Source organism: Moschus berezovskii, chromosome 18 (assembly GCF_049115385.1).
Source record: "Moschus berezovskii isolate FMDL1 chromosome 18, NW_MosBer_1.0, whole genome shotgun sequence".
NCBI classification, from domain to species: domain Eukaryota; kingdom Metazoa; phylum Chordata; class Mammalia; order Artiodactyla; family Moschidae; genus Moschus; species Moschus berezovskii.
This window is the reverse complement of record NC_142477.1, coordinates 74,012,748-74,030,901: the sequence shown is the minus strand read 5'-3', so window position 1 is coordinate 74,030,901 and position 18,154 is coordinate 74,012,748. Positions and strand designations below refer to the sequence as shown.

The 18,154-nt window shown below is 49.4% G+C and overlaps 1 protein-coding gene and 1 pseudogene across 1 annotated transcript in view; one reads left to right on the top strand and one right to left on the bottom strand.

Moving 5' to 3' along the window:
• The window catches only part of STK10 (serine/threonine kinase 10), a 142,667-nt gene that overhangs the window by 113,759 nt on the left and 10,754 nt on the right, over window positions 1-18,154 (bottom strand). Inside the window, exon 2 of the mRNA XM_055421826.2 lies at window positions 2,665-2,829. Within this exon, the coding sequence (XP_055277801.2) occupies window positions 2,665-2,829 (165 nt within the window). The remainder of the gene's footprint in view (window positions 1-2,664; window positions 2,830-18,154) is intronic.
• Window positions 13,681-16,203, top strand: LOC148775017 (small ribosomal subunit protein eS1 pseudogene; annotated as a pseudogene).

The following is an 18,154-nucleotide window of genomic DNA, read 5'->3' as shown; positions in this document are numbered from 1 at the left end:
GCCTCCATCGGGCTTTCTAACTCTGCCACGTTCCAGCTGTGTGGCCTAGCAGGGGAGGCGGGGGACTGACTGAGCATCTTCCTTTCTCACTTTCATCTGTAAGATGAAGACAAAGCATCAGCCTCAAAGAATATGATTAAATGACATAATGCGAGTAAAATGCAGAGCAAAGGCCCAGCACACAGTGAGCCTTCAACAAATATTAGCTGTTGTTGGCATTATCTCAGGACTTGGAAAAGTAACGAACTTGGTAAACAGCCACAAACAATAATGGGAACAGATATATAAAAGATGTTTTTCTCAATGTGTACGTAATTAGCAATCCAATGAAGGCTGACTGGATGGAGAGCTGGATGGATAGATGGATGCGTGTGTGTGCTATGGGTAGGTGGTGAGATGGAAAAACTCAATTGTATGAGAAAAGTGGCTCTGTGAGGCCAGTATGGCGATAGATTTAAAAATCTTAAAAATTCTCCTAGAGATTCTCGAGCAAGAACATAAAAATTCAAAGATGTCTGTCACAGAGTTGTTTATAACAGCAATAAAAAACAAAAGCAACAGCCTAGCTGCTTAATAGTCAGAAGACGGAATTCTATAGAAAAAGAAAAGATGAAGATGCAGGTGTTTCCCTAAAATATGAAAAGTTGTTCCTAATATATCTTAAACAAAAATAATAAGAGTGAAGTACCAAGTCTGGTATAAGTTCATCTTTTTAAAAAAACCTGTGTGTATATATAGAAAAAGTCTAGAAAAATTTATTATATTATTAAAAATTATTATCTTTGGTATAAAGATTCAGGTGACATTAATCTTTTGCTTTTCTGTATACTCTCATTTTTCTGATAACCATGTATTTAAAATTTTAATTTCTTAAAAGAATAAAAACTTTCTAAAAAGCAGCTCCATGAATCTAGACAGAAGAAATCCACTGGTGTCAGCTGTGTGACCATGAGCAAGGAGCCTGCCCTCTCTGTGCCTCTGTCACCTCCTCTTTGGAAAAGGGTAGCCAGTCTCCCTGCCTGGATCACCTTCCAAGGTGCCAGAGACAGTCAGTGAGGAAGGGCTTTGAAATCTTCAGCTGACAGTCAGGTGATGGTGGTTTTATTGCCCCCAGTGATAAACGGAAGACTCCCCAAGGAGATGCTCAGAGAAGCAGAGAAGCTGGCCTCAGCTGGCGGGCAACCAGCGTCAGTGACAAAGGTATGGGCAGGGTAGATGGCCAAGTTTCTCATCCCCCTCGGACACTGGCTTTCCTCATTTCTCTGAAATGAGAGGGATGAACTTTGACAGTGGTTTCTAAACCACTCCTTTGGTTTTCTTAAATAACAGGATCCCTTTCTCAAATGAAACACAGATTTCCCCATTAAGCAGCAGCAGCTCTGTTCCTAAAAATCAGGCATTCTGACTCCAAGACTTAACTTGGTGTCTATTTCCCATTATTTCAAATGGGAAAAACTATAAAGCATGACATAGTAACTCAGACTGCCCAATAATTTCCTAAAATGTATCTAACACAAAATGACACTCTCCCTATACATGATAAACTATTATGATAGGAGGTCCAATGTTTAAAACATTCCCTCCTGGGAATTCCCTGGTGGTCCAGTGGTTAAGACTCAGTATTGTCACTGCCATTGGCCCAGGTTTCATGCTTGATCAGGGAAGTAAGATCCCACAAGATGTGCAACCAAAAAAAAAAAAACAAAAACCCCTCCTGACCACCAAATCATTACTGACAACCAGTAACTGTGGTGCCATGAACCTGGACTGCTCACGCAGATCTGGTTCACTCCCAGAGGCCCAGGCACTCTGACACTTGCTCCCTTTGCAAACTGTCTACCGGTGAGTCTGACAGTTTTCCAACTGCTATCTATTAATTCATGAGATTTCCTGCACATCATTTTGTTACAAATATTTGGCTGAGTTTGGGAAACATAAATATGATGTTTGATGGATACAATACTGGCTGAAAAGGGAGTATGGAAACACATACCTTCTAGGAAGTCTGGGTTTTATAAACTGAGAGGCTAGAAGGTCAATGGGGGAGCCATTCCGCAGGGCAGGGTCTGAAAACCAGGGCACCCCAGAATTCCTCCAAGGGGTATGCTGAGTTGGGAAGGCGGGGCTTTGATGCATCTGCACTGTGCATCTTAAAATACGAGGTTGCAGCCAGAGAGTGGGGGCTATTACAGGGCCCCCTTTAGTGCTGCCATTGAAAGGAAGCCCCCTGGAGCAGCTGCCACAGGGGTAGTAACGATGCCACAGAACAAATAATAAAACAGCTCACACTCAGCGAGCTCTGACATGGGCCAGCTATTCTTCCAAGCATGAATTAGCTCATTTCATCTCCAAACAACTCAGTGTGCTAGGTACTGGCATCAGCCCCATCTTACAGCTGGGGAAACTGAGGCAAGGAGAAGTTAATAACTTGCCTACGGTTATCCAAGCAGAGCTGCGATTTGAGGCCAGGCAGTAGAGCGTCTGAATTACTTTCTGCTCCATACCACTACACTCAGCCCCAAAGTGGAGAGGCTCTGCAGAAAGGGGAGGGCACTTCACCCTGCCCTCAAAGCAGAAGCAGAAAAAGGGCTAAGGCCCGCAGAACCAAGCAGGATCTGGTGGTACCGCCGTGGGGGCCGAGGAGGCAGGCGGAGGCGCCCTTACCCACAGCTTCCCATCATAGTAGTAGGCGCCCAGGAGCTTCACGATGTAGGGGTGCTCACAGGTGGCCAGGATCTCAATCTCCACGATGTAGTCCTCCAGCTCGTCCTCGCTATTGGTCTCAATCACTTTGGCTGCGGCCAAGGCACCCGTCTCCTTGTTCTTGGCCTGAAAAGCAGAAACATGGAAGGTCAGCAGGCATGGTCAGCAGGAAGCCGACCCCTGGGGCTAGCTCAGAGAGGCCGCCTGCGGGGAACACAGGCCGGATGTCCAGATGCAAATAAGGGGCCACAGCAGAAGGTCTGCTGTTCTAAACAATGGCCAGTGCTCACTCATGATGTCAGCACAGGGGGCGTGTGAGACAAACAATGGTCTGTGGTTAGTAACAGAAATGTTAAGTACAAGACACCTGAACTATGGGATGAATAAAAACACAAGAACAGCACAGATCTACAAACAGCCTGGAGAGATTCCGGGCTGTTCTGTAAAAGACCCAAGTCACTGAAAAATAAAAAGTGGCATGATGCTTTTTATATTAAAAAAAAGTGGAAAACTACTTTTTCATAAACGCTCACACATGAAATGTAAATGCACAGAAAACTCTGGAAAGATACTGCCTGACAGCAGGCTGGGGAGGAGCCTGAAATGGGGACAGAGAGAAAGGACACTTTTGCTCTCCCTGTATTGCTTTAAAGTGTTAAAAGAATGGTTCGAGCATTTATTTGCATTATGTCACATATATTAAAAGCAAAATTAAAAGCGTTTTTCGTAGATGCACTTCACCTGGTCCTAACAATGGTTTCTTATTCGATGAAAAAGAGAGTGAGAGAATTTCACATCTATAAGGATAGATATAATTCTCTAAAAACGGAAAATAAGTGTTGAGGATGTGGAAAAATTGGTACCTCTGTGCAATGCTAGTGGGCAGAAAAGCGGTACAGCTGCTGTGGAAAAGAGTTTGGCGGTTTCTCAAAAGGTTAAACATAGAAATACCATACGGCCCAGCAGTTCCACTCCTAGGCATATTTGCAAAAGACCTGCAAGCAGGAATTTGAGCAGTCTCTGTACACCAATGTTCACAGCGGCGCTATTCACAAGAGCCAAATGGTGGAAACAACCCAAGTGTCCACCAGCAGATGAATGAAGTAACGAAATGGGGTACAGTCAGTCTCTGTGTCCTGAGTTCCACATCCTCAGATCCAACCAACTGAAGATCAAAAATATTCAGGAAAAGAAAATCAGAAAGTTCCAAACAGCAAAGCTTGAATTTGCCACGTGCCCGGCAACTATTTACATATCATCTACATCATATTCATAACTATTTACACAGCGTTTACACAGACTTCAGCATCAAATGCAATCTGCAGATGCTTACAGTACGCAGGAGGATGTGTGCGGCTCATAAGGAAACACTACACCATTGATGTAAGAGACTTGAGCACGCATGGAGTTTGGTGCCTGCGGGGTTGTCCCAGAACCAGTCTTCCTGGGAGGATGATTTACATGTTCAGTGGAGTACTATTTAGTCTTAAAAAGGAAGGGAGTCCTGGCACAAGCTACAGCATGGCTGAATCTGGAGGACATTATGCTAAGCAAGAAATAATACAGTCACAAAAGGACAAATACCGCATAATCGCACATAAATGAGGTCCCTAGAATAGTCAATAAACTACTTTCACAGAGAAAGAAAGTAGACTAGAAGCTGCCAGGCTGGTTACCAGCAGGAATGAGGAGTGAAGTGTTTGGTGGGTACAGAGTTTCTCTTTGGGATGAGGCAAAAGTTCTAGAAATGGATAGAGGGGAAGGTGGTACAAACACTGTGAACACACCCAATGCCAGCAAACCGTGCAGTTAGAATTTGCTAAAACAGTCTCTTTATGCTCTGCATATTTAACCACAATTAAAACTCAGAGTGAGAGAGAAATAACCATGTAAGTAGTGCAAGCGATTTCACCCCCAATGACCTAGTGCCCAGGAGAAGGGGCAGAGCCCAGCCGGTCCCCGGAAGCCTCGGGGTGGGGGACACTTTTGGGAGCACCCTCCCACTGTTCCACTGGTCAGGGGAAAGGGAGTCCCCAGGTTGAAAGAGAGTGTACTTTCCTACAACACGGGCCTAAAAGCCGTCTGCTCGTCTGCAGCCTTTGAACAGCAGTCTGTTGGAAAGCACATGAAAACCAGGCCACCTTAGACTTCATCACCTCAGTGCTGTTCCGAGGACAGTACCACATGGCACATGCCTAACAGGACAGCTCCGCCACGTGAGCCGATGGAAACGCTGACAGCTGCGCCACCCAGCACCCGGCGGATGACAATGGGCACTCACATCACCTCACACGGTAACCCATTCTATGGACTAGAGAGAGGGACAAGGCTGGAACCAGAGAGGCAGCCCCAGAATCTGAACCTAGGTCCTCTAACTTTCAGCATTCTGGAACCACACACTACTCTCCAAGGTCCCCCATCACCCCCAGAACTCAGAAGCCTCTGAGACCAGATGCCCTGCCCACGGTACCAGGGATGCAGACACATCCACCCCCACCCTGGCCCCCAGCAACTCAGCAGCCAGCTGGGGAGACCCATCTCTGCCAACAGCGGTGAGACAGTGTGCCTACAGGGGGGTGGGCGTGGAAACTGGGAGGAAGGAAGTGATGCCAATAGGCAACGTTTACACTCACCGGTAAATTCATTCTCAGTTTAGGTAAACGTTTCCATTAACTGAGCCACCAAGTCCGCAGGTTCCACAGTGACAGTAACGCTTTCACATTTCTCAAGGGCCCACTCCACATGGGACACTTATCTACACTTCGACACGTGGTAACTCGTTTATCTCCTCAACCATCCTGCCAGGAGGTGCAACTGTTACCTTGGATGAGGAGACTGAGGCAGAGCCCCAGCAACTTAGGTGACGAGCTGAACGGGAGCACAGGCAGCCCTGCTCCCAGGCCTGCACTCCTGGTGGCCACATGGCCTAGGGAACCTTCCATGTCTGGCCCAGGAGCTCAGTTCAGGGAGCAGACTTTCGTGTGGGGCCGTTCCCTGAGGCCATCGTCCATCCTAGACATCACCCTTCTCACCCGGCCCTGCCTGGGTCAGGTCCTCCCCCCTGAACTCAGTTTTGAAAACTTGCTTGGAATGCCTTAGAAATTCATCAGTTAAGCAATCAGGCTCTCTCTCACACACACACACACTTAACTGATGATGTGCCTGCCCTTTCATTTCTTGTAAAGCTGATTTTTTTCTGTCCCACTAGGAGACCATCAAAGTATCCTTTCACAGTACAGCACTCACGCTCCTCCTCCTGTCCAGATCCAGAAGCAAAGTGAAGGCCCACTCTGCTCATTTACAAGAAAGACAGTGGAGGGCTTAGCAAGTAGCTACAGTGAGAGCCAGGTGACTGGGGCAACCACTGTGACCACGCCCTCCTAATCCCCTTCCATAGCAGCACAGGAGAGCTAAGCTAGCAAAGGCCGTCTTCACTTATCCATCTTTCACTCCTGAGAGCTGGTGAAGGAGGCTACTGTCACCTTTTCCTGGGTTTCCTTTAAAGGACTCCTTTCCTGTAGGTAGAAGAGGCCCAGGCAGGGGCTGTTTTCCGGGAGAGCATTAAACCTGTCTTGCCCTCCACCCTGAAAGGCAGCACTGACCACAGGGTCCAGCCTCAGGAGGGGTGCCAACATCAACACTGAGGAACGCCCACCCCAGCACCTCGTTCTGATTTCACAGGGACCCAGAGCCTGCCAGGAAGGGGCTGGTAACAATCATGACACATGAAGTGACCTGGCCAAATTAAATTCTCTAAAAGTCTGGTTAAGGCAGTGTCAACTGAAAGAAATGCACAATGTGAGGGGTGTAAGTTAAGTTTTATTTGCGGCAAAATGAGGACTATAGCCCAGGAGACAGCATTTCAGACAGCTCTGAAAGATTGCCCCAGAGAGGCAGGGGGAAGGTCAGTATGTATGTGATTTTCGTGAAAGAGGAGTACGTGCAATTGAGCACATATTTTTTGCAGAAGATCTCTGCTAGTCACAAAAAACTGACGTCACCATGAAGGATTTTAGTGCTTTTCTAGATATGAGAGGATGCAAGACTTTACTCATAAAACTGTCTCCTGAAAACATTTACCTGAAGACCTGTTCTGCCAGTCTTTCCCAGTGCACAGAGTGCCTTGGTTCTGATCTCCACAACTCCCTTCAGGGATGTTGAAGGTCAACAGCTCATAATCTAATCCTTGTAGAGGTAGATGGCAAGTGCCAGTGTGTAGGTGACAGCAGCAATCTATCACCTGAAGGCCACAGAGAAAGTAACAATCGCTGATTATAAAACAGTCAACACTATCTGAGCACTCACTATGTGCTGGGACAGGCCTTAGAATTTCTCACTTCATCCTCAACGCAGCCCTTAGAGACAAATACCAGCATTCCCAATTTACAGATGAGGAAACAGATTCCGAGAGTCACAGTAAATGCCTCGGGTCACACAGCAAATGGGAGGGTGAAGGGTGAATCCAAATTCCAGCCTGCCTATCTCAAACAGCCTGAGCTCTACATCACTTCTCAGCACACCCGTCCTGGCGAGGGCCCAGTGCTCCCTGAGCCACCTCCCTTTGCTAAAGGCAAACGACGACCACAGTCGAGAGCAACCACTTACTGCCGGAGTGCTTGGGAACTGTGGAGGACTAGATATGCCGGGACTTAAGCTGCTCAGGAGTGAGGTATCAGCCATCACGCCCACTCCCCAGATGAGCACACGGAAGCTCGGAGAGATATCAGGACCCACCTGGGCCTGGGAGCCGCAGTGGTCTTACTCCCAGTTCAGTGTTCTTTACTACACTAGGCTGGTGGGCATCAGTTTATTCCCCATTCATTCATTCATCATTTACGGAGTGCCTATTACTTGTGAGGCACTTTTCCAGTGAAGAATTTCTTCCTAAAGTTTGGAATTACTGCCCTCCCATAACATAATTCGCCCTTCCCTGATCTTTCTTCAGAAGAGTCAACCCATTCTCATTCCCAGTCCCCAAGCTGTAATGGGGCTGATCCCACCACCACGTCTAGAAGCAGGTAGATGATTTATGCCGTCCAATCAGTACACTACATTCCATCTTACCCCAGTGATTGGTGCAAGAATAGACACGTGATCAAGTCAGCCAATGAAATGCAATCTCAGAAGACGGCCCTAAGCCCTTTTTCACCAATAGCCTCTGGCACTGCCTACCACAGTCAAGCTGCCAGGTCACCGTGCTCCCAAGGGAAGCCTGAAAGTGAAACTAACTCCAAAGTAGCAGAGCTTAGAAAGGGCCCAAGAAGACACTGCTAGAGCCCCTCAATTAATTTTTACAAGAGTAAAGAGCCTCTTTTTTCTTTCAGCAAAAATTGTTATTTTTAATCAGTCAAATAGGGTGAACAAGCGTCCAGTTCAGTTCAGTTCAGTCGCTCAGTCGTGTCCGACTCTTTGCGACCCCATGAATCACAACACGCCAGGCCTCCCTGTCCATCACCAACTCCCGGAGTTCACCCAAACTCGTGTCCATCGAGTCGGTGATGCCATCCAGCCATCTCATCCTATGTCGTCCCCTTCTCCTCCCGCCCCCAATCCCTCCCAGCATCAGAGTCTTTTCCAGCGAGTCAACTCGTCGCATGAGGTGGCCAAAGTATTGGAGTTTCAGCTTTAGCATCAGTCCTTCCAATGAACACCCAGGATTGATCTCCTTTAGAATGGACTGGTTGGATCTTGCAGTCCAAGGGACTCTCAAGAGTTAACTGTCACTTTTGTTAAGCAATAGGAAAAAAGATATTTTGCAAACTCTTTCACCTGGAAAGAATTAAAGTATTCAAATATGCTGAGATACTAGTATACTAGCTATGTATATATATGTAGACATATACCATAAAAGCGTGCATATTAAATAATGCATAACACAGAATAAATGCATACAATAAAATACCTGACATTAAAACTACCCTGAACGTGATTTATTCCTTGTTTGACATTTCCAAATGCATTTCTGAATTTTGTAGCTACTTTTGGTAGACATTAGGGCCATTATTTATCATTGCATTGTGATTAAGTATGTTCAGATTCACAAAACTTGTAGAGAACAGAGTGATGGACATTCAGGTTTACTATTCAGTGAAGAAGACACAGTGACTGCCCTTAAGTTCTAACATGAGATTATAGCATGGAGCAGATGAAAGCAGCTTGGCTTCTCTTGGTCTGGAACTTGAGAATACATACAAGAGCCTCATCTTATATATGCAAGAAAACTGATGCCCGGAGAGGTGAAGTCACTTGCTCAAGGTCACAGAGCAGGTAACATAGCAGGGCTGGAAGTTAAATAGAAGCCTGTGTGACTTCAAAATCCATGTTCCTGACCATTTTGCCAGAGGTTCCTATAAATTCTGCAGTAGGAGAAAGGGGAAATCAGAGCCAAGCTCTCTTCAGAGTCTGATGTGAGGGCAGCTTGGGGAGTGGGTGGGTACTGGAAAGCTAAAGGTTGTCCACGTGGATGGGACACAGTGGGAGTTGACAGACAAGAAGTCATATAAAGAACAAACAGCCTTCTGTGGCTTCTGATGTCCTTTTCTCCCACCAACTGAGGCAAGACTGGGGTCCAGCGAAGGACGTACGGCAAGAGCCCCCACCCAGCCCTGCACTGCTGGCCAGCGGTGACTAGCGCCTCGCCCCACATCCTGAGAGCAGATACACAGTGGCCACTTGTGTTTTCCGCCCAGGCACCTCTCTGGGAACAATCCTCCCCCTTGTGCAGCACCGGCCGGCCCCAAGGAGGCGGGAACAACCCTTCCAACAGAAGCCCCGCCCAAGCCAAGGGGCCCAGCCAGGGGCCGAGGGCTTCCTGAAAGTCACCCACACAGCCACCGCCAGCTGGGGACGGCCCCCAGGCCCTCCCTGCCCTCCTGGCTGCAGGCTGACCCCTGTGTCCCTCCCTCCCCCTCCTCCAGGGGAAGGACTGATACCACAGAACACAGGGACCAGAAAGAACATCAGTCGCCCCTCTTAAACCCCAGCTCCCAATTCCCAGTCTGCAACTGGGGAAACTGAATTTGTGAAGGTTAGGCAGCACCCAGAGTGCAGTCTGCAGCAACTGCATTATCTGCAGAACCAAACAGAGTAAATGAGAGCACAAAAGCTGAAGGGCCTGACTGGCGGGGGGTGGGGGAGTTTCCCGTTCCCGGGCACCACTCACCTCGGGCCAGGGAGCCCATGGAGCTGCCTGGAAATGAATCCTAAAGCAGGGCAGCACGGGGACTGGCGTGCATCCGTTTTCCCCTAAGGACTCACAGCACCAGTGGCTTTTGGGAACTGCCTCTCTTTCGCTCTTCGTGCAAGAGATTCATGAGGGGCTGAGCCCACCCGGTCCTGGCACACAGCCCAGCCCAGCCACTCAGTCTTGACCCTCTCAGTCACACCCAGTGGCAGACCAACAGGTTGTACCCAAGTGGTCTTTTTTTTTTTTTTGCTATACTTATCAGCAAACACATCTTTTTTTCTTTCTCTTGGGTTGCTAAACTGTAAGATGGGAAGGCTCGAGGGTCTTGGAGCCCATCTTGCCACCCCTTTGGAGAGCCTGCCTGAGGATGAGGCCAAGACCAGGAAGGCCACAATGGAGGAAGGCACACGCTGAGAGTCTGTGGGACACCTGGAGCCAGCCGATCCTGAAGCAGGCCCTGCCCTTAGATTCCCTTTTGGATGACTGTCTTTTGCCACCAAAAAGGAAATGAGCCCCCCAACTCTGGGGTTGTTCGAGCAGACAGCAGATACCTATGAAAATACCTCACCACGCAACACTTGTGTAATGAGAACTACCTTTCCTCCCAACAGCACCGTGATCTGCAAAGTGGCCTTTGCTGAGGCTTCTCAGAGGATCTGACGGACGGAATGGGATCCGCAGCCCCAATGGGCAATGCAGTGACCAACAGGCCCTAGACAAGCAGATTCTTCCACCAAAAGACTCTTCCTCCCAAGGAGCAGAGAAAGTCACATTACACTTTCAAATTAACAAAGAAGGAAAAATGACAACCTCCAATGCTGGTAAGCAAACAAATGGTAAAATAGGCAAATTCATTACTGATGAGAATATAGACAGATTCAATCTCATAAAGATCAAAATTGGCAACAGATTTTCAGAGCCTAGAAAATACCTTGAAGTCTATTAGCACTCACTCCTGAGAATGTAAGGCCAGCAAATAATTCCAAAAAAGACAACAGAAAACACATACTAGGATCAAATTCACGTTAGTCCACAATAATGGCAAACAAAGCGGAAACGACCTAAATATTCAACCCAAGGATGACAGTTAAATCAACTGAGTGTGATATTAAGCAATCCTTTAAAATGATAAATAGGAAAATAATATAGTAATAAGAAAAAGATAATTAAACCATAATAATAAGTAAATGAAGCTGCATGATAAAATTATAGCTAAGCTATAACTGAATCTGCCTGCAATGAGGGAGACCCAGGTTCGATCCCCTGAAGAAGGGAACGACAATCTACTCGTGTTCTTGCCTGGAGAATCCCACAGACAGAGGAGCCCACTGGCGGACTACAGCTCATGGGGTCACAAAGAGTCGGACACAAGTGAGTGATTAATATTTTCACACTTCACTTTCTGGACAAGGAGGTCCTGAAACACAGATTAAGGAATCCAAGTGGTTTCTAAAGGTGATTTTCACTCAGTGAACATCTAGCAATCAGCCACAGGGGTCTTGGTGAGGGCAGACTGGGGTTGAGGCACAGAAAGTGACCCTTTCATCCAGAACTTGCTTTAAACGGTTCCAGGGATGAGCACCCTGTCCTCTCAGGAACCCCCCTGAACTGCACTATCCAGTATGGTAGCTACTAGCCTCAGGTGCCTATTTAAGTTACCTGAAGTTAAATGAAACTTAAAATGTAGTTTCCCAGTTACATTAACCCCAGTGAATAGTGGCTACCATACTGAATAGAGGAGATACAGAACAGTCTCATCACTGCAGAAAGTTCTAGTAAGTGGGCGGCTTTGCACTGGAGGCTGCGCAGGGCAGAAAAGGCATTCTCATAGAGGTGAGGGAGCATCCACCACACTCGAGTGTGCCAGCTCCAGACTCAAAAGTACGTATTTCTTTTTCTAGGAAGGAACAAAAGGCTTGAGTACAGAGAAGGGATAGAAGAACCTTGGGTGGGGATCGGTTGTGAGGTTGCCTAGCAACCTGGCTGGGCGGCAGGCGTGAGGAAAGGCTCGCAGCTGACCCGTCAGATGTGCAGCCACAGCCAGCGGGTCAGAGCCAAAGAATGGAGCAGTCAAGGCGAAAGGTCTCTGTTTTCCTCGTCCCACGACTGACTCTGGACACTGAGCCCGGCCGGTGTCCAGAGAGGTTCAGGCCACTGGAGCCAAGGAGGGGCTGGTCTGCACCCCACAGTGTCCAGCTGGGCTGTCCCTGCCTGCACACAGTCAATCTTTGCGTGGTGACAACGGTCCCCAATTGTGGGGAAACCTTCAGCTCTCAATTAAGGAAGGAGGAAGTTGGGCGCTGGAGGAAACCAGGGTCACAGTGAAACCCTCCACGTGTAAGGGAAGGGCTCAACATCAACTCGAGCAGGGTGGTCCACGGGCCACGGACAGGCTGGGTGGCAGTCATGGCCTTAGGCTCAGATGCTGCCACTGCCCCAGGCTGGCAGGCATGAGTGGGGGGCAGAGTGGAGCCACAGCCCCGCAGCCCCACCTTCCCGAGGCTTGAGTCCTTGGGGGCCAAGATGCCAAAGGGCCTGCCGAGGCCTCCTATGGTCTCTTGAGGCAGGATAAGGAGTATCCAACCTTAGCCAGCACGGATCCATGAGAGATGCAAAGCCCTGCCATCTCCTGTTGAATGGGAAACAGGCCCAGGTAGGGAGGGTGACCTGGCCCAGGTCACACAGCTAGGATGTGGCTGCCAGGACTCCCCTCAGGTCCAACCTTCCTCCTGGTGCGCTTTCCCCTCCAGGGGACAATCTCCAGGAGCTCCTGCCCAGCGGCTGTGTACACCAGTCCCTTTCTCCAGTCTCCCTTGCTGCCTTCTACTGGAGATCCTCTTAGGATGAACCCTCAATGGCTCCCTGCTGCCGATGTGATAAAGCCCAAATTCCGGGGCCTGGCACCCCTGGCCCTGGTCATCTGCCCCTTCCACTCTTCCAGGACCCCATTGCTCCCCTGCAGTCACCTCCTGCGACAGCCAGTGACTGATGCCCCCTACTTCCAGGCCTTTCTTGATGCTCCTTCCTCCATGAGGAGTGCCTTCACCATACCCATGTTTAACCACTCCACAAAGTCTAACTCAACCCTAGCCTGCTCCATGAGAAGTTCCCAGAACCCCAGCTCCCATCCTCTGCTAGAACCTCTTCACACCTTACTAGGGCTCTCATCACAGTTCACCTGGTACCACAGTCCTTTTTTTATTTTGGGTTTTTGTTGCAGTGCATGGGCTTTCTCTACTTTTGGTGAGTGGGGTCTATGGTCTGGTTGCAGGGCCTCTCACTGCGGTGGCCTCTCTCGTCGCAGAGCACAGGCCCCAGAGCAAGGGCTCAGCAGGCGTGGCGCATGGGCTTATTGCGCTGGGGCCTGTGGGATCTTCCCGGACCAGGGGTCAAACCTGTGTCCCCTGCGTTGCCAGGTGGGTTCTTAACCACCATACCACCATGGAAGTCTCCCACAGCCCTCTGTGTTCAGATTCTCTCTGACCTGACTGTGAGTCCTGATGGGCTAAAGCCCGTCTCTGATTTGTCTTGTCCTATCCCATACAACCTGTTACAGTATAGCCAGTGGGTGCATGGGAACATGGGTGGGTGGGTACATAAGCAGATGAGAGAATGGCTGGGCAGATGGGAAGGTGGATGGACAAACAGGAAGGGGGCGAGGGTGAAGGGCGTCTGTATACATACAGAATACTCTCCTACAGACGGATGGATGGGAGGGGAACGGGCAGGAGGGACAGCTTATGAAAGGATGGGTGTGTGGGAGGATGGATGGATGGATGGGGGGCGAGTAGATGGGAAGGTGAGTAGATGGGCTGACGGACAGACGGACAGACTGACGGATGAGTGACAGACTGAGTGAGAGGAAGACTCAGTGGACGGGAGAAGAGACGCCTGTGAGAGAGGGGTAAAGGAATGAAGGCATGTCTAGGGAGCAGACCATCATCAAACCTTCCTTTCTTCCCCAAAGGCACCAGACAACCTTGCTGCTGGCTTCTATGAACACCAGCCTGTTGGGTGTTACTGCCTTCACTTGGCACTGTGTATTTTTGGTTTTTAAAAGCCTAAAGCCACATTTATCTTGTTCACCAATGTATTATTAATAATATTATTAACATTACTCTACCTGGCCAATATGTATTTTAAAATAATAGACGGATGGATAGATGAATGGATGGGTGGATGAACTGGTGTATCTCCTTGTAAACAGACAGAAGTAAGGCCCTCCACATGAGAGAAGAAAGGAAAGTGACAAGAAGTCCACTGTCTCCTTAACACACTGAGATTCCTGAATCTAATCTGTTCTCTGGTTTTGGAAGATAGGCCCTCTTTACCTTGGGGGAGCCAAAGCCTTTGACTGGGCCAGGACATACACAGTTAATGAGAGGAAACCACTTCCTGATCAATAAACGCCGGGCCAAGTTTCAGTTCAGTGAGAAACGAAACGGCTGAGTTTCAGAACAAGTGACACTTAAGGAGGGCCAAGATTATGAAGCACAAAAGCAGAGGAGTGACATGGCTTCAAAGACGGGCATTTAATCTCTCTCTCCCTCGGGGAAGAGAACCCTGGCACGCCATGCTGGCACAGCAGGGAAATGCCGAGCCTCAGAATCCTTCTGGGCCAGCAAATAGAACAGTAAAACCCAAACAGGATTGGCCCTGAAGATCCCACACCGAGGCCTTGGCCAAAACCCCGTGCAACCTGGCCAACTTGGCTGGGGATGTGGGAGCTTTCGGCTCTCAGATCTTCCGAAGTGCTAGGGAATCCAACCCCGCAGGCCACTGATGGAGGAGGTGGGACAGGTGACGGGGCTCTGCCTCCCGAGACCCCTGCTCCCCCGTCTCAAGCCCCCTCTACTCAGAGGGCGGGGTGCTGAGTCACGGGCGGGGCAGGCAGCCTGGGGTTACAAGCACAGAGCAGGGAAGCACCATTCTCCAGGCCCTGATGTGAAGAGCCGACTCACTGGAAGAGACCCTAATGTTGGGAAAGGTTGAGGGCAGGAGGAAAAGGGGCAACAGAGGATGAGACGACTGGATGGCCCCATCGACTCAATGGACATGAGTCTGAGCAAACTCTGGGAGACGGCGAAGGACAGGGAAGCATGGCGGGCTGCAGTCCATGGGGTCGCAAAGAGTCGGACACAACTTAGCGACTGAGCAACAACATGTTCCCTGCACCAGGCCAGGCACCTTACTCAATCTTCACCATGACTGGGGAGTCATGTACTCTTATCAGCCCTGTTTTCCTGTCAGTCCCAAATCTCAGAGAAGTTGAGGCTGCCCTGTGTTTTCAATCAACAATACTTTGTGTTGGTTTTTTTAATTATTATTATTCCAAAAGCATTATGTACCTTTTGGCTCTCTGAGCAGCACCGCGGCGGTCAACAAGAACAAGCGCCTGATGAAAGGCAGTAAAAAGGGAGCCGAGAAGAAAGCAGTTGACCCACTTCCTAAGAGAGGCCACTATGGCACGGAAGCGCCAGCAACGCTGAATGGAAGAAGCCCTGGGCAGCATGAGGCACGAGAGCGCAGGGAACAAAACTGCACCGACAGCCTCAGGGGTGTGTGTTTGGGGTGGTGTTTTTAAATATTTATTTTTATTTATTTGACTGTGCTGGGTCCTAGCTGTAGCATGTGGGATCTAGTTCCCTGATCAGGGACTCCTGGATCGGGAGCATGGAGTCTTAGCTACTGGACCACCAGGGAAGTTCCAAGAGTTGTGTTTTTGAAGTGAGCTTTGCTGATCTGCAGAATCATGACGCTGCATTTAGAAAATTCAAGCTAACTACTGAGGATGTTCAGAGCAAAAAACTGCCTGACTAATAGCCATGGCATGGATCTTACCCATTACAAAATGTGTTCCATGGTCAAAACATGGTAGACCAGGACTGAAGTTCACATTGATGACAAGACTACCAAGGGTTATCTGCTTCATCTATTCTGTGTGGGTTTTACTAAAAAATGCAACAATCGGATTTGGAAGATCTCCTATGCCCAGCACCAGCAGGTCTGCCAGGTCCATAAGATGATGGAAATCATGACTCGAGAGGTGCAGACAAAACTTGAAAGATGTCATCAACAGACTGATTCCAGACACATTGGAAAAGACACAGAAAAGGCCTGTAAATCTCTTTATCCATTCCATGATGTGTTTGTTAGAAAAGTAAAAACGCTGAAGAACAGCATGTCTGAATTGGGAAAACTCATGGAGCATCCACGGTGAAGGCAAGAGTTCTGGAAAATCTCCTGGGGATGAAACAGGTGTTGAAGTTGAACAGGCTGATGGATATGACCCACCAGTCCAAGAATCTGTTTAAAAATCAGAATTTTAATGGTGACAAAACATCTTACCTGTTATTTAAAAAAAAAAAAAAGTATGTACTCGTTAAAGAACATCTTCAAAATATAATGGTACCAAGAAGGAAATCAAACAAGGCATCGTCCCAGAGATAACCACCTTCAGCATCTTGGAACACCTCCTCCCAGGATTCCACAGTATGGATGTACCCAGATTTGTCTGGCAAGAGCACGCCAGCACTGCCCAGCTGTGTGGTCCCAGGGGACTTAGGTGACCACTCTGGTCCTCATTTCCTGCTTGGAACAACAAAGATGTTAACAGTCCCTGCCTCACGGGCTGCTGTAAGCATGCAGCATGCAGTTAATATGTCAAAGATGTGAGCAGCAGAACTCGGGCAGAATGAGCATTCCATAATAATTCACTCATGCTTTTTTTTTCTCCCCACAAATGTATTCTTGCATACTTCACAAAAATGGGATTTAACTGTATACACTGATACGTCATTCTCCTTTTTACTTAGCAATATGCCACGAACAGCTGTTCAGATCACAAAACACTCTTCCACAGCATCCTCTCCAACAACTGCAGATTGAACAGTGGGTCCACCGTAGATCTAACCAATCCCCTGTCACTGGACTGTCTATCCTGGTCACATGTGCTATGTTCAAAAGCCTGAGACGCGATCTACAGATAGCAGACAGGTCTCCAAACAGCAGGGCCACTGCACCCCTCACAGGTCACACAGGCAGGGGCCCTGGTTAGGTCTGAGATGGGAGGCCACACCTGGGTCAGTTCTGCTGAGTCCTGGCTGGGTGCCCTTGGGAAGTGGTCTGGTAAGATCACAGGTGCAAAGACTCTGGTCCTGCTTGTGAGAGGGACCGTATTCTCCCCATTTTCCAGAAGGAAAAGAAGCTGAGGAGGCTGAGAGGGATAGCTGCACTAGCACAAGTCACACAGCGAAGACAGCAGCCTTGCCGCGACTCGCAGGGTGAAGCGCGTCACCAAGTCTGGAGCCTCTGAGGAAGGCTCTCGCAGGAGGCACGGGTGATTCAGGGCTCTTCTGCAGTACACCGTGCTGGTCCCAGCAGTCGGTCCTGCATAGACTGGAGACTCAGGACAAGTGACAGTGACACTGGCACCTGGGGCCCAGACTCCTCATGAACAGAAGCACGCCAGTCACTGCCCCTCAGCCCCAGCTGCCACCTCCGAGTGGGGCTGGGGGTACTGAGGGCATCCGAGGGAAAAGAAGGCTCGAGAAAGATCTAGGCCTCCCCAGTCTGGAAGCAGAGCCGACCAAGAGGCAAATCAAAGGCAGAAAGAATCTTAAGGCCCGATAGAGAGGCATGCCAGCTCCGTCAGGGCCATTCCTCAGGGCGACAAAGCCAGCTCTGTGAGAACCTCCTCAGAGGGCCAAGAGTTGGGTCTGGGAGGCCAGACACGCCAGGCCAGAGCTTTCCAGGAAGGAGGGCGAAGGGGAGCGAGGCAGCGGCGCCGGCTGCTCCCTCCGGGGCATGACTGCTGCTCTTCCAGACGCCGGGGTGGCCTTGGCTACGCTGGGCCAGTGGGCAGGCACAGAGCTCGCGGGGCAGCAAACTTCCCCAAGGGGGACAGTAAAGAGCCTCTTTCCTGAATCACGTTCATCCTCACGGCCCAGCGCCAGGGCCTCCCTAGGGGCTCACCAGGAAAGAGTCCGCCTGCCAGTGCAGGAGACACGGGCTCAGGCCTTGGTCCGGGAAGATCCCACATGCCACAGAGCAACCAAGCCCACAACTACCCAGCCGGTGCTCCAGAGCCCACGAGCTGCGACCACTGAGCCCACACATCACAGCTCCTGAAGCCCGCAGCCTCTAGAGCCTGGTTCCACAGGAGGAGACACCTCAGTAAGCACCGGAGCACCGCAGCTGGAGAGCAGCCCCCACTCTCTGCAACGAGAGGAAAGGCCGCGTAGCACGCAGACCCAGCACAGCCAA